Consider the following 14,752-nt stretch of genomic DNA (forward strand, 5'->3'; position numbering starts at 1 on the left):
GCATAGTAGCTCACACCTGTGATCCTAACACTGTGGGAGACTGAGGTGGGAGGATCCCTTGAGCCCAGGAGTTCGGGACCAACGTGGGCAACACAGTGAGATCCCCCATCTCTACCAAAAACAAAAACAAAAACAAAAGCTAGGTATGGCAGTGTGCCTGGTTCCCAGCTACTAGGGAGGCTGAGGCAAGAGAACCCTTTAGCCCAGCCCAGGAATTCAAGAATGCAGTGAACTGTGATCACACGACTGCACTCCAGCCTTAGCAACAGAGTGAGATACCATCTCAAATAAATAAATAAATAAAGCAGTCTAAATATGGGTCCACTATCCAGAATATACACATTAAAAAAACTTACAACTCATCAACAAAAAGACAACCCCAATTTAAAAATGAGCAAAGAACTTAAACAGCCAAAGAACTGTAAATTGCCAACAAGCACATGAAAAGCTGCTCAAAAGCATCAGTCGTCAGGGAAATGTTAATCAAAACCACAATGAGATGCTACATCATACTCACTAGGAAGGCTACATTAAAAAAAAAAAAAAAGGAAAAACAAATGTTGGTGAGGATACGGGGAAACTGGAACCCTCATTAAGCACAGAATTACCACATAACCCAGCAGATCTACTCGTAGGTATTATACCCAAAGAACAGAAAACAGGCACTCAAACAAATGCATGTACACACATGTTCACAGCGGCATTCATTCATAACAGCCAAAAGGTAGAAACAATTCAAACGTTCATCAACTGATGAATTGATAAACCATTGTGATACAGCCATACAATGGAGTATGATTTAGCCATAAAAACGAATGAATAACACGGTGAAACCCCGTCTCTACTAAAAATACAAAAAATTAGCCGGGTGCGGTGGTGGGGGCCTGTAGTCCCAGCTACACGGGAGGCTGAGGCAGGAGAATGGCGTGAACCCGGGAGGCGGAGCTTCCAGTGAGCCGAGATTGGGCCACTGCACTCCAGACTGGGCGACAGAGCGAGACTCTGTCTTAAAAAAAAAAAAAAACGAAGTACTGATAGGTGCTCCAAGGTGGATGAAGCTCAGAAACATGCTAAGTGAAGGAAGCCAGACACAAAAGGTCACGTGTATGATTCCATTTATATGAAATGTCCAGAATAGGTAAACCCATACAGACAGAAAGCGGACTGGTGGTTGCCAAGACCCGGGAGGGAGGGGGAAATGGGCCGTAAGTGCTTCATGGAGTTGGCTGTCCTTCGGAGTGATCGAAATATTTTGGAAATAGCAGAATAGTGCTTGCACAACATTGTAAATTTACTAAACGCCACTGAATTGTTCACCTTAAAACGGTCCATATTACATTACGTGAATTTCACTTTAATTACAAAAAGAAAGAGAAACGCTAGCGTTTACGCAGGCAGAGGGCAGGATGGGGACGCTCCTCCCGGGCGGCCTCGTTGATGGCAGCGCTTCCGCCCGCCGGCGCCCCAGTCAGTACGGCGCCCGGCGAATCTGGAGGGCGAAGCTGCGGTGGAGCAATCACAATAGGACTGTCAGAGAGGAGGCGAGCCGGGAGGAAGATGGAAAGGCGGGTGGGAGCCTCATCTCTGGACTCCACCGCCGCAGCCCGGTCAAGCCGCTCCGCCCAGGCTCAAATCGGACTCCTAACTCCGCTGGGTGCCTGAGACGACGCGGCAGGCGGAGGGGTGGTAATGAGGGGACGGAGACGCGGCGAGCGGGTGTGGCAGCCTCCCGGGTGGGCACGCCTCCACGCCAGACTTGACGCGAAGGAAACCGGAACCTCTCTGCCGGGGGGTGCCAGTTTCCGGAAGCAGCTTGAGTCTGGACGCCAACGTCGGCGACGCTGGGAAGCAGACTTCCGGCGCCATATAGTTTCACCAGGTATCTGCGGCGAGCTAGTGGCGGCGGCGGTGATGAGACAGAAGCACTACCTTGAGGCTGCAGCGCGGGGACTGCACGACAGCTGCCCGGGCCAAGCCCGCTATCTCCTGTAAGAGGACTGGAGAGGAAGCGGGAGGCGAGCGGGGAGGTGTTCCTTTGCTCCTCACAAGTCTGTTTCTCTTTTACAGCTGGGCCTACACTTCGTCGCACGGTAGGAAGAACGCCCGTCTCTTAGTGCGTTGGGCTCCTGCCCCGCTTTCCTCCGTTCTGCACAACGCTCAAATAAGGACGATGGACTCTCTCCCCTCCTTAAAAACTACAACAAAACAAAACCCGCATGTTTCTGCGTTTCGTGAAAAATCCAGATTCCTTAATGTGCCTGCTTGCTTTGTTAGCGGCATTTGAGACACTGATCAGTCTTGAAATAGTTTCCTGCCTTGGCTTCTAGGTCATTACGTAGTTCACCTCCTCTTTATTTATTACTTCTCGATTTGCTTTGCTGGTACCTCCTAATCTCCCCAAGCTTTAAGTATTGTCGTATCCCAGTACTCAGCCCTTGGACCTCCTTTCTAGGTACACTCACTTCTTTGGTGACAGTTTTTCATCCAATCTCATGGCTTTTAAATACCATATACCGAGGACTTACAAATGTATATACTCAGCGCAGACCTCTCCTCTGAATTCTAGACTCATATATCCAAATGTCGTGACAAATTCTTTTCAGTGTCTAGTAATTCAAACTTAGCGAATATGTCCAAAACCTGAGCTTTACCCCCCAACAAGATCCTCCAGTTTTTCTCATTTCAGTAAATAATTCCATCCTTCCCTTACAGTTATTGAGCCCCAAAACCTTGGAGCCATTCTTGACTCCCAAACTCTCTTTCTTCCCCCAAGCCAGTATGCGAGCAAATCCTGTTGGCTTTAAAATGTATCCAGAATCAGCCAGGAGCGGTGGCACACACCTGTAATCCCAGCACTCTGGGAGGCCGAGGCGGGTGGATTTGAGGCCAGGAGTTCGAGACCAACGTGGCGAAACCCGTCTCTACTAAAAATACAAAAAAATTACCTGGCGTGGTGGTGCACGCCTGTAATCCCAGCTACTCGGGAGCGTGAGGCATGAGACTCTCTTGAACCTGGGGGGTGGAGGTTGCAGTGAGCAGAGGTGGCGCCAATGCACTCCATTCCTCACCACATCCATTGCTACTACCCTGCTCCAGCCTATCACCAGCTCTCTCCTGGATTATTGCTAACAGCTCCCATGCGTTTCTAGTGTGTTCTCAAGCCAGCAGCATGAGTGATTCTGATAAAAACCAAAGCTAGATCATGTCACTTCTCTGCCACAAACTCAAATGGCTTCCCATCTCCCAGTAAAAGTGAAAGTCCTTTAAAAGGATTGTAAGGCCCTACATCATAGGCCCGCATACCTCTCTGACCTACTCTCTCTTTCCTTCACACAACTCCAGTCACACTAGGCATCCTTGCTTTTCTGTTTCAGGGCGTTTGCAGCTACTCCTCACTCTGCCTGGGATTCTTGCCTCACATATCTGCTATCATGCTAATCCTCCGTTTCCATCTGGTCTCTATGATATCACTCAATGAAGCTTTCCCTAGCCACCTATTTAAAATTACAGTTAACTCCATCAACACTTCTATTCCCCTTTCGTATCTGCTTTTTTATTCCCAGCACTTAACATTTGATGTTGCTATATTTATTGTATGCCTCAGTGAATTGTCCTTTGTTCACTGCTGTGTCTCCAGCACTCAGAACAGTGCCTGGCATTCTTAATTGTCACTTAGTAAATATGAATGAATTTCACATTTGGCGGAGCTAAATTTAAGTGTGGTCTTTAGCTTCATAAGTGCTGCTATATCCCTGGCACTTAGCACAGTGCTCAATGGTAGATACTATTCATTGTGCTAATTATTTAAAAAAAGAAACAAAATCGCAGTGCAATTTGTTATTTTGTGGTAAATGCACTGGTAAAACTGGTGAAACATAACAGCCTTTTAAAACTTAGTAGCAAGTAATGAGAAGTGGCTAGATTTTGGATATATTTTAAAGCCTACAGGATTTGCTAGCATAGGTTGGAGATTTGCCTGTCTGTTGCTGAAAGGAGTGAATGGATGGAATTATATTTGCAAAGTAAATTACTGCCAATTTGTCTTTTTGTAAATGTTTATATTTTGAGTTTACTTAAAAATGTATATCTGCTTATATTAAATATCAATATACTTTTTATAGTGTTGGCAGTTTGAGGTAACAAAACATTCTAATTTGCTGAATTGTGAGTTTCATTTGTATAATTTTAGATGATAAGAGCACTTTTGAAGAAACGTGTCCATACTGTTTCCAGTTGTTGGTTCTGGATAACTCTCGAGTGCGTCTCAAACCCAAAGCCAAGTTGACACCCAAAATACAGAAACTTCTTAATCGAGAAGCGAGAAACTATACACTCAGTTTTAAAGAAGCGAAAATTGTGAAAAAGTTCAAAGACTCCAAAAGTGTATTGGTAAGATTTCAGTCCAGTATGTATGAGTAAACTAGAATTTTCTTTTCTTTCACTTAAAATCAGTTTAAGAATCAACCTCGATATAACTCAGATTTATAGTAGTATATTTGGATTATCAAAATATATACATAAACTATTTCTCTAATTATTAGTGTTTCATTATAAGGACAGCTTATTTTTATTTTTCATGATTACCTAAACGAAACATGGTGAGCTCTCAGTTGTTTTGAGATCCCATTGTTGAGCATTATTTTTCACAAACGTGCAGATTTCTTGAACTGACCATTATGACTCCACCTAAATTGCAGTTACCACTACATTATTTTTTCAGTTAATGGTCCTTTGCTTCAAATAGTAGTATGTTATGTATGTAGGTATCACGCCACTTCTTCAGCTGTCCTCCCACTCCATATCAGTGTGTATTTACAGGTATGCCCAACAAAGGTGAATGCGCCTTTTGTTCTTTAAACATTTTATTGAGGGTCTATCATATGCCAAGCAACATTTAATATTGGGGATATAAGATGAAATAAAACAACCAAAATCAGATTACGTATGGTTTACCATACGGAGGCCAGTAGCAAATACACTTTATATCCTGCATATTCTATGTTAACATTTATCAACTGTTCAAGTATGTGCTTATTGTCCAGCACTGTGCCAGGCACTGGACATTATGACAGCTTATGTCTGGCCTAAGACTATAATTAGTAATTACTTGGATTGAAAATTGCCATATTTAGGAGTTTACTAGTGTTGGTCACGTAGGTACATTTTGCTTTGTCATAAAATTGAATGGTTAAAGGGAAAGAAAGAAGAGATAGAATATTGAAGTGAGTATAGAATTCAGTTTCTTAGTTCTTGGAGAATTGTAGTTTTCAAAAATCATTACTGCCACATATTTGGAAAATGTTCTTAAATGGGAAGACAGTAAATGCTGCCTCACTATCTTGCAGTGTTTTGCCCTCATGAAGCTTACATTCTAATGTACTTTAATCAGAAGTCAGCTAGAAAGGTGCTAGAGGTGTTTTTCTGATTTATTTTAATCTGTATACAGCCTCCTTCCAGAAAGTGTAAAGCAACATAGACCTTTGATAGATGCAGATCTTCCATTGGCATTTTCATCTGCTCATGAACATCAAACTACTTCTCACTTAAATTAGTTTGTATTAATTTGCTGAGGCATGGGCTGAGTCCTGTGCATAGTCAGTTAGATATGTAGAAGAAAGGAAATTAGCTAGAAAATGGACCATTTCTTGAGAAATGAATCTTGAAAAGAAAGTCAACTTCTAGATCTAATGATAGGAGTGAAGAGGTGTGAGAATATAACAACTTGTTTGGTTGTATAAGTTACTTTAGACCTATATTTACAAAATTGCTAAGGATTTGAAGGGGCTACTTAAATTTCCAGTGATACTCTGCCATGTTTTTTTTGAGAAGAGGCTTGAAGTTCATCTGTAAAAAAATATTAAATGCTTACTGCTGTTACAAAGAACATTCCTCCAGATGTTAAAGAGTATCGTCTCCCATCTCTTCCCTAATTCCCCCCAAACACAGTTTTATATTTAAAAAGTAGAGAGTTCATTATCTTTGAAAATCTATTTTAAATTAAATAAAAATGTTTAGCCATTCATTTTTATTGAACATTTTCTCACTTTAAATTTGTCGGCTGGGCACAGTGACTCAAACCTGTAATCCTAGCACTTTGGGAGGCAGAGGCGGGTGGATTGCCTGAGGTCAGGAGTTCAAGACCAGGCTGGCCAACATGGCAAAACCCTGTCTCTACTAAAAATACAAAATTAGCCGGGCGCAGTGGAAGGCACCTGTAGTCCCAGCTGCATGGGAGGCTGAGGCAGGAGGATCGCTTGAACCCGGGATGCAGAGGTTGCAGTGAGCCAAGATGACGCCATTGCACTCCAGCCTGGGAACAGAGCAAGAATCCGTCCCAAAAAAAAAAAAAAAAAAAAAAAAATTTGTCTTATTTGATTCTTGCTACTAGATTGCAAGTTCCCTAAGGACAGCCTCTATTTTACTTACCCCTATAGTATCTGGTGTAGTCCCTGACATTTAAGAATTCAATTAACATGTGGTTTATGGGGTTAAATTATGAGATAAATGATGGGACTGATATTTCTTCTTTTTATGGTAGTTGATCACTTGTAAAACATGCAACAGAACAGTGAAACATCATGGTAAAAGTAGAAGCTTTCTATCAGCATTGAAGAGCAATCCTGCCACTCCTACAAGTAAACTCAGCCTGAAGACACCAGAGAGAAGGACTGCAAACCCAAATCCTGACATGTCTGGTTCCAAAGGCAGGAGTCCAGCATCGATTTTCAGGTATCTTTATCCATGAAGTTTTTGAATTGCCAGTGTTAACTCAAGTGTTTTCTTCTAATTTCCTGTGTTTAATATATACTCCCTAAATATGCCATGCATTTCAGAACCTGGCCATTTTTCCTCCATATGCTTTTCTAATGTCACATACTCCCATATCTTCAATGCTCATTTCAATGCATTTGACTTCTACGTATGTTACTCTACTTCCAACATCTCCTGCACCTATTTCCAACTGCCTGCTAAATATATCCACTTCAGTCCCCTACATGTTCAAAACTTAGTTCATCATTTCCCCACAGCTAACCACTCAAACCTGTCCATCCTCCTTAGCTCCTTATTCTGTGAATGAACATACCTTTCTGGACATTTTGACCTAAAATAACAGATACATTCAAAAATCCCTATTCCCTTCATCCTTGTCACTGATTTATATTATACTTTATAATATATATATATTCTACTTCCATGTTTTCATCTTTTTACTCCTTTTTCTCTCTAGTGCTGCTATATTCTGGTTCAGGTCCTTATGCAGCATTTGTCAGGACTACTGCAGTGATTTTCCTAATGGGTCTCCCTGCTTCTAGGATCAAACTCTTTTAGTGTGATCATCTTTCTGGAGCATAGCTCTGATAAGAAGCATCACTGTGTAGCATATGGATCAGTGCTTTCCAGCCCTATCTGGCACCAATCTGTCTGCCTGTCTTTCTTTGCCTTAAATCATCCTATGTGCCAACAAAACTGAACCATTCACGGCTGGGCATGGTGGCTCACACTTGTAATCCCAGCACTTTGGGAGGCCAAGGCGGGTGGATTGCCTGAGCTCAGGAGTTCGAGACCAGCCTGTGCAACACAATGAAATCCCGTGTCTCATGTCTCCTAAAATACAAAAAATTAGCCGGGCATGGCAGCGTGCAACTGTAGTCCCAGCTACTTGGGAAGCTGAGGCAGGAGAATTGCTTGAACCTGGGAGACAGAGGTTGCAGTGAGCTGAGATGGCGCCACCGTACTCCAGCCTGGGCGACACAGCGAGACTTCGTCTCCAAAAAAAAAAAAAAAAACCGAACCATTCATAGTATACTTTCTTGCCCTAAACATTTGTTCTTGCCCTTTTCTCTGTCAGAAATTCCTGAGAAAATCTTAACAGGCATTTGTCAAATGATAATACACCAAGGATAGCCATTGCCTGTATATGGCCATAAAAAAAAAGAGTAGAAAATGATTGTCATTTGTTGGTATAACTAAGTGTGGGTTTTTTTTTTCAGAACACCTACGTCTGGACAGTCAGTATCTACTTGCTCCTCAAAGAATACAAGCAAAACAAAGAAACACTTCTCTCAACTGAAAATGTTACTTAGTCAGAATGAGTCCCAAAAGAATCCAAAGGTGGACTTCAGAAATTTCTTATCTTCTCTGAAGGGTGGACTTTGAAAATAAGAAGTGCCTGATGTCAATTCTGAAACTAAAGTAAAACAACTTTTTAAACTTTTAGTTTTTGAATACATGGAAACTAGATCTGAATGCAAACTTTTCTTGGCATCCTTCAGTGTTTATGGGGAAAGTACCTCATTAGTATGAATATCTGAAACCTGCCTACCTCATAGGACGGCTGTGAGGATCAAAAAATATATGAAAGTTTCTTGTAGATATATATCTATAGATATGTATGTGTATGTATATAAAGATATATGTGTACATTGAGTAGTGGCATTACTATTTTTTCTTCCTTTAGTCAGCAGTTTGTATTTATGTCATTTTCTTTCAAAAGGGAATTGAGATCTTTATGAGAGGGTCTATTCACTCAGAAGGGTTTCTTCCATGTGTCTATAGCATTACTGATAATTCAGGAAAAGGATCAAGTCCTATTTTCTCACAATTATCTGCATAACTGTTTTAGTAAAACCTGAACCTTATTCCTATTTTGATTGCAAAAGTAAATATCTGGAACATTCCTGATTATAGATCACTCAATAGGAGACTAAAATTTTCTTTCTGTTTAGAAAAGGGAACATACTGTTGGTGATACTATAAATTAGTACAGCAACTTTGGAAAACAGCATGGAGGTTCCTCAAAAAACTAAAGGTAGAATTACCATATGATCCCACATCTGCATATATATCCAAAGGAATTGAAATCAGTAGTCAAAGAGATGTCTGCCCTACAGTATTTCATTGTAGCATTATTCACAATAACCAAGATATGGAAACAACAGAAATGCTTGTCAAAGGATGGATTTTTGTAAATGTGTATATACACAATGGAATACTATTCAGCCTTTAAAAAGCAAGAAATTCTGTCAGTTGTGATAACATGGATGAACCTGGCGGACATTATGCTAACTGAAATAAGCCAGACACAGAGAGACAAATACTGTATTATTTACATGGGATCTAAAAAAGTAGAGCTCATAGAAGTAGAGGATATAATGGTGATTACTGGAGGCTGTGGCTGGGGGTGGGGGGAGGAGAAAGGGAAAGGGAAATTTCAATTAAGAGGAATAAGTTCCAGTGATCTATCGTACAGCATGATGACTATAGTTAATGTATATTTCAAAATAGCTGAAAGAGGGTTTTGGCTTTTTTTTTTTCTTTAGAGATAGAGTCTTGCTCTGTCATCTGGGCTAGAGTGCTGTAGCATGATTATAGATCACTGTAGCCTTGAACTCCTGGGCTCAAGTGATCTGTTGCCTCAGCCTCCAGAATAGCTGGGACTACAGGCACACACCACTGCACCTGGCTAATACTTCATTTCAAATTTTTTCATTTCCTACTACAAGAAGCCATAATTATTTATTTTTTGTAGAGGCAGGATCTTACTATGTTGCCCAGGCTCATCTTGAATTCCTGGCTTCCAGCAATCCTCCCAACTCACTCTCCCAAAGTGCTACAATTACAGGTGTGAGCCACAGTGCCCAGCCAAAAGAGGATTTTTTAATGTTCTCGCCACAAAGAAATGATAAACGTTTGAGGTGATGGATCTATTAATTAGCCTGATTGGATTACACCAGTGTATACGTGTAATGAAACACATTGTGTCACATAAATATATACAATTATTTGTCCTTTTTTTTGAGATGTAGTCTCACTTTGTCGCCTGGGCTGGAATGCAGTGGTATGATCTTGGCTCACTGCAGCCTCCGTCTCCTGGGTTCAAGCGATTCTCCTGCCTCAGCCTCCTGAGTAGCTGGGATTACAGGCGCCCACCACTACGCCCAGCTAATCTTTTGTATTTTTAGTAGAGACGGGGTTTCACCATGTTGGCCAGGCTGGTTGTGAACTCCTGACCTAGTGATTCACCCGCCTCAGCCTCCCAAAGTGCTGGGATTACAGGTATGAGCCACCGTGCCTGGCCTACAATTATTATTTGTCAATTAAAAATATACTCAAAGGCCAAGGTTAACCACTTGGTTTTATAGTTGCATGAAATAAAATTGTGCTAACTGGTGCCAGCACCAAAAGACCAGGTATTCACTTTGTGTCCACAGCATCTGGCACAACACAATGGTTATGGTAGCTGCTTTACCTTTCTGGCTAACTTCTCTCTAGAACATCTGTTTCTCTTGAACTCTTCTTGCTCCTGATCACCTGGTCATAGCGAGCTCTTTGCAGTTCTCAATACATACGATGTACTTGTCAGCTTCGGGCCTCTGCATGTGCTTTTTCCTTTAGGACTACTTTGGAGACTGCCCTCTACCTCAACCCCACTGCATTATGAGGGGCCACTTTTTTTCCCACAGTTCTGGTGACCCTGTAGTGTCTTGTTTCTGATCATTACCAACTGCCTGTGAGCTCTTTGCAGACCTGAGTGGTCTCATGTGTACCCCCAGTACTTAATTTGTTGTCCAGCACACAGCACAAGCTCTGCAGATTCCTAGACTACTACATTTAATGAGTTCTACTTGTTCCACACTAAGAACTAAGGTCCTTTCTGAGCACATGATTGGAAAGTAGATAAAAAGTAGTAAAGACAGGGACTCTTTGGTGGGAAGTTGTTCGCATTACTTCATTTGCAAGTGAGGGACACCATGGATTCTTGACTTTTCTATTTGGCAGAAAGGTCTTTGGGCATTTCTAAAGAATATTTGAAAACTGAAGTGTGGATATAAAACTATAAAACTTTTAGAAGGAAGATACAGGAGTAAATCTTCATAACCCTGTACTATGTAGTGGTTTCTTAGGTATGACATCAAAAGCACAAGCGACAACAAGAAAAACAGATAAACTGGACTTCATAAAAATTAAAGACTTGTGTGCTTTGTTCAAAGGACACCATCAAGAAAGTGAAAAGTCAGCCCCCGAGTGGGAGAAAATATTTGCAAATCATATACAAATGACCTCCAACTTACGATGGTTCAACTTGAGATTTTTTTTTTTTTTTTTTTTTTGGAGACAGAGTCTTGCTCTGTTGCTAGGCTGGAGTGCAGTGGCGCAGTCTCGGCTCACTGCAACCTCACTTGAATCACTGGGTTCAAGTGATTCTCCTGCCTCTGCCTCCCGAATAGCTGGGACTAAAGGCACATGCCACCACGCCCAGCTAATTTTTGTATTTTTAGTAGAAACAGTGTTTCACCATGTTGGCCAGGATGGTCTCGATCTGCCCAACTCAGACTCCCAAAGTCCTGGGATTACAGGCGTGAACCACTGTGCCCAGCCTCAACTTGAGATTTTTTAACTTTACGATGGGTTTACCAGGACATAACCCACCCTAAATTGAGAAGCATTTGTATCTGATAAGGGACCTATATCCAGAATTATAAAGAACTCTTAAAATTCAATAATAAAAAGACGAAAGATGGTCAGAATCTGAACACAGTTCTCCAACATGGCTAATGAATACATGAAAAAGATACTTCATACCTAGGCTGACTCACAGACACAGTACAAGTGGTGAAGATGTAAAGAAACTGGAACCATCACACATTGCTCCTAGGATTGTAAGATGGTGGAGTCACTTTAGAAGTTTGGCAGTTCCTCAAAAATTTAAACAGAGTTACCATATGACCCAACAATTCCACTCAGGCATATACCCAAGAGAACTGAAAACAGATGTCCACACAAAAACCTATATATGAATGTTCATGACAGTAGTGTTTATAATATGCATAAAATGAAAAATTCAAAATAGCTAAAAGAGTGTTTTTTGAATGTCCAGCAACTGTTGAATAAACAAAATGTGGTTTTTCCATACAGTGGAATAGTAATGTTCAGTCATAAAAAATTACTGATATATGCTAGAACATGAATGACCCTTGAAAACATTGTATTAATTGCAAGAAGCCAGACACCAAAGACCACATATTGCGTGATTCCATTTATATGGAATGTTCAGAATAGGAGAATACACAGAAATAGACAAGTTGTTGCCAGAGGGATAGGGAGAATGGGGAGCAACTCCTAATGAGTAGGGGGTTTCTTTTTAGGGTGATGAAAATATTCTGGAATTAGATAGTAACCATGGTTGTACAACTCTGACTGTACTAAAAACACAATTCTACACATTGAAGAGGTAAATTTTATGTGAATTATCTATCCTTAAAAAAATAAACATTACCTAAATTTAATGTAGACATTAAGTTTTAAATCCTGTAAAGAGAAGCAGCAGAGATACAACATAGGCTCAGATTTTGAGCAGCTGTAATTTCATGGCTTTCCTGGGCCTCCACCATATTGCCATAGGGCCTGTCACATGCTTATGCATCCTACTGGCTACAGCAGTGCATCCTGAAGACAGCTCAAAATAGCCGTGGGCTACTTTTCTAGTCATGGGCTGTGGAGCCTGGAACACGTGACCAGAGTACCACCGACCCTGTGGACCAGCAAGCGTAAGTTAAAGGTAGCCATCATGAGGATGAAAAAGCGACCCTCACCAGCCAGAAAGGGATGTATGGGGTAAGCAGAACCCTATTAGAGAGAAAAGCCAACAGGAATGATTGGGCAAATGGCAAGAGGGGACAAAAACTGGTGTGCCTTGGTGGTGATACAAAGAACTCTGGGATGACAGAGTTGATGACAATCTGGAGGCCAAAATCATCTTTGACATACCCTAGTTCTAAAGCGGACACTATTCTCCCTCTCAGCACAGCCCTTTGGGGTTTTTACACAATGGTGACTTCTAATTTGATCCCTACTCAAATTTTAGAACTCCCAAGTAATGTTCCCAAATGGATCATATCGAAGAGGAGCAGTACCAGTGAATTAACTGGGTCTCAAAATACAATTGCACATTTCAGACGTTGCCTTAAAGTTGTGTCCTCTCATTTTCTCATTCCTGTTCAGTTATAATAGGCAGTCTTCCTCTTATTCACCAGGGGATTCCATCCCTCTGATTCAGGACCATGGTATATGGAATCGCCCTGCCTTCTCATCTTCAGCCTCTTGCCGTACGGGATCCATCCTCTTAGCACTTTTTTTCTCTAAGTAAACTATTTATTGCTGTGTAACACAGAGAAACACTCATAGCTCTGATCACAAATCTGAGTCAGATGCCTCCTGAAGAATGGACTTCTGAGGAGCACCATACTCACCCTAGCGCAGCTCTCACACAGGAGTTTGCTGAGAGTCTTCTGCCTGTGTGCCTTCCAGTATGTGAGCTCTGTGAGGGCTGTAACCCCAGGGTGTAAGTAACTCATCTAGAACATGTGCAATAAACTTCTCTCTGTACTGATGTTAAACTTACAATGAAATAGTTTTCAGAATAAAAATAAATTTGTATATATTAGTTATTTGGAAAGAAAATCTCAATTTTTCTTTTAAAAACGTTATGATAGAAACAGTTTTTCACAGTCTACTTGTTTTAATTAATTACAATTTGTATTTTCCATTTTGGTGCTCAAGTTGTTAAATCTTGGCCAGTAGGAGCTCCTCGAGCTCCTTGTAAAAGCTGGCTGCTTTGTTCAGCACCATCAAAACTTTGAAGGCATCCCCTCCTTGCTTCTCTGCAAAGAAAAGTTCCAGGACCATCTTCACTCCTTCAGCCCCCAACCTGGAAGCAGCCACTGTCCAAGAAATCCTGCTACTTTTGAGCAGAAATTCATAGTGACACCAAAAACCGAAGATTGGGCTGCTTTTACTCAGGAACGGTAATGGTGCTGCTACCCTAGACCACGTCAGAGACAGAGCTGGAAGAGATAAATTCCTTTAAAACATCATGAGTTTGCATATCTTATCACTTAACATTACTTGAATGTTTTAACCCTTCAACCAAATAATAGTATCTTTTCTAACTTGATAAATCATATAATTATTCCTCATTGAAAATTCATGGCCAGGCATGGTGGCTCATGCCTGTAATCCCAGCACTTTGAGAGGCCAAGGTGGGCGTATCACTTGAGGCCAGGGGTAAAAGACCAGCCTGGCTAACATGGTGAAACCCCATCTCTACTAAAAATACAAAAATTAGCCAGGCATGGTGGCACACACCTGTAATCCCAGCCACTAGGGAAGCTGAGGCATGAGAATCGTTTGAATCTGGGAGGCAGAGGTTGCAGTGAACCGAGATTGCACCACTGCACTCCACCCTGGGCAAAAGCTTCAGGTTTTTTTGGAGACTGTCTCAAAAAAAAAAAAAAAATTCTTAATTATGACCAAGAATTACGTGTTTGAGAGGCAATATAGCCTGCTGGTTAAGCTTGTAGTCTTTGAGGTCCTGTCCTGGTACAGTACCTGGCTGTGTCACTTATTAACTTAAACAAATTCTCAATTTATCTGAGTGTTTCTTTATATGTAAAACGAAGATATTAACAGTACCTACCTCATAAAAACTTTGTTGAGGTCTCAATGAGATGGTGCATGAAAAACATCTAGAAGAGTAGATGGAATATTGAAAGTGCTCAGCTGAGCTGTGCTGTTATCAGTGATCGATACATCTATGAAATATTAATATCAATACCAACAATAAAACCACTGATGACCAACAAGATTTTAGCACCTACCCTACAGTGGTTCTTCTTTGAATACATCCCACTAATAATGTAGGCAAATTGTTTTGGGGTATTTGTAAACATTTTTTGGTTGTGATAATTTTAAC

At 41.1% G+C, this 14,752-nt stretch overlaps 1 protein-coding gene across 2 annotated transcripts; it reads left to right on the forward strand.

Moving 5' to 3' along the window:
- The first annotated feature begins 1,057 nt into the window (after positions 1–1,057).
- C19H18orf21 (chromosome 19 C18orf21 homolog) lies at positions 1,058–8,427 on the forward strand. Of its 2 annotated transcripts, XM_003914306.5 has the most exons (5): positions 1,058–1,988; positions 2,068–2,090; positions 4,190–4,389; positions 6,539–6,729; positions 7,992–8,427. In XM_003914306.5, the coding sequence occupies exons 1-5, from the start codon at positions 1,690–1,692 to the stop codon at positions 8,155–8,157; spliced, it is 879 nt and encodes a 292-aa protein (XP_003914355.2). In that variant the 5' UTR covers positions 1,058–1,689; the 3' UTR covers positions 8,158–8,427. The 2 variants fall into 2 exon arrangements, with proteins under 2 accessions (XP_003914355.2, XP_031514646.1); XM_031658786.1 differs by lacking the exon at positions 6,539–6,729 and having other exon boundaries at positions 7,992–8,084.
- The last annotated feature ends 6,325 nt before the right edge of the window (positions 8,428–14,752 follow it).

This window comes from Papio anubis, chromosome 19 (genome assembly GCF_008728515.1).
Source record: "Papio anubis isolate 15944 chromosome 19, Panubis1.0, whole genome shotgun sequence".
Lineage (NCBI taxonomy): Eukaryota > Metazoa > Chordata > Mammalia > Primates > Cercopithecidae > Papio > Papio anubis.

Bases quoted from the DNA above. Each gene is read 5' to 3' on its own strand.
- C19H18orf21 (XM_003914306.5), top strand. From the start codon at position 1,690: ATGAGGGGACGGAGACGCGGCGAGCGGGTGTGGCAGCCTCCCGGGTGG. The intron at 2,091-4,189 runs GTAGGAAGAACG...GTATAATTTTAG, and splicing joins GGCCTACACTTCGTCGCACG to ATGATAAGAGCACTTTTGAA. The intron at 6,730-7,991 runs GTATCTTTATCC...TTTTTTTTTCAG, and splicing joins AGTCCAGCATCGATTTTCAG to AACACCTACGTCTGGACAGT.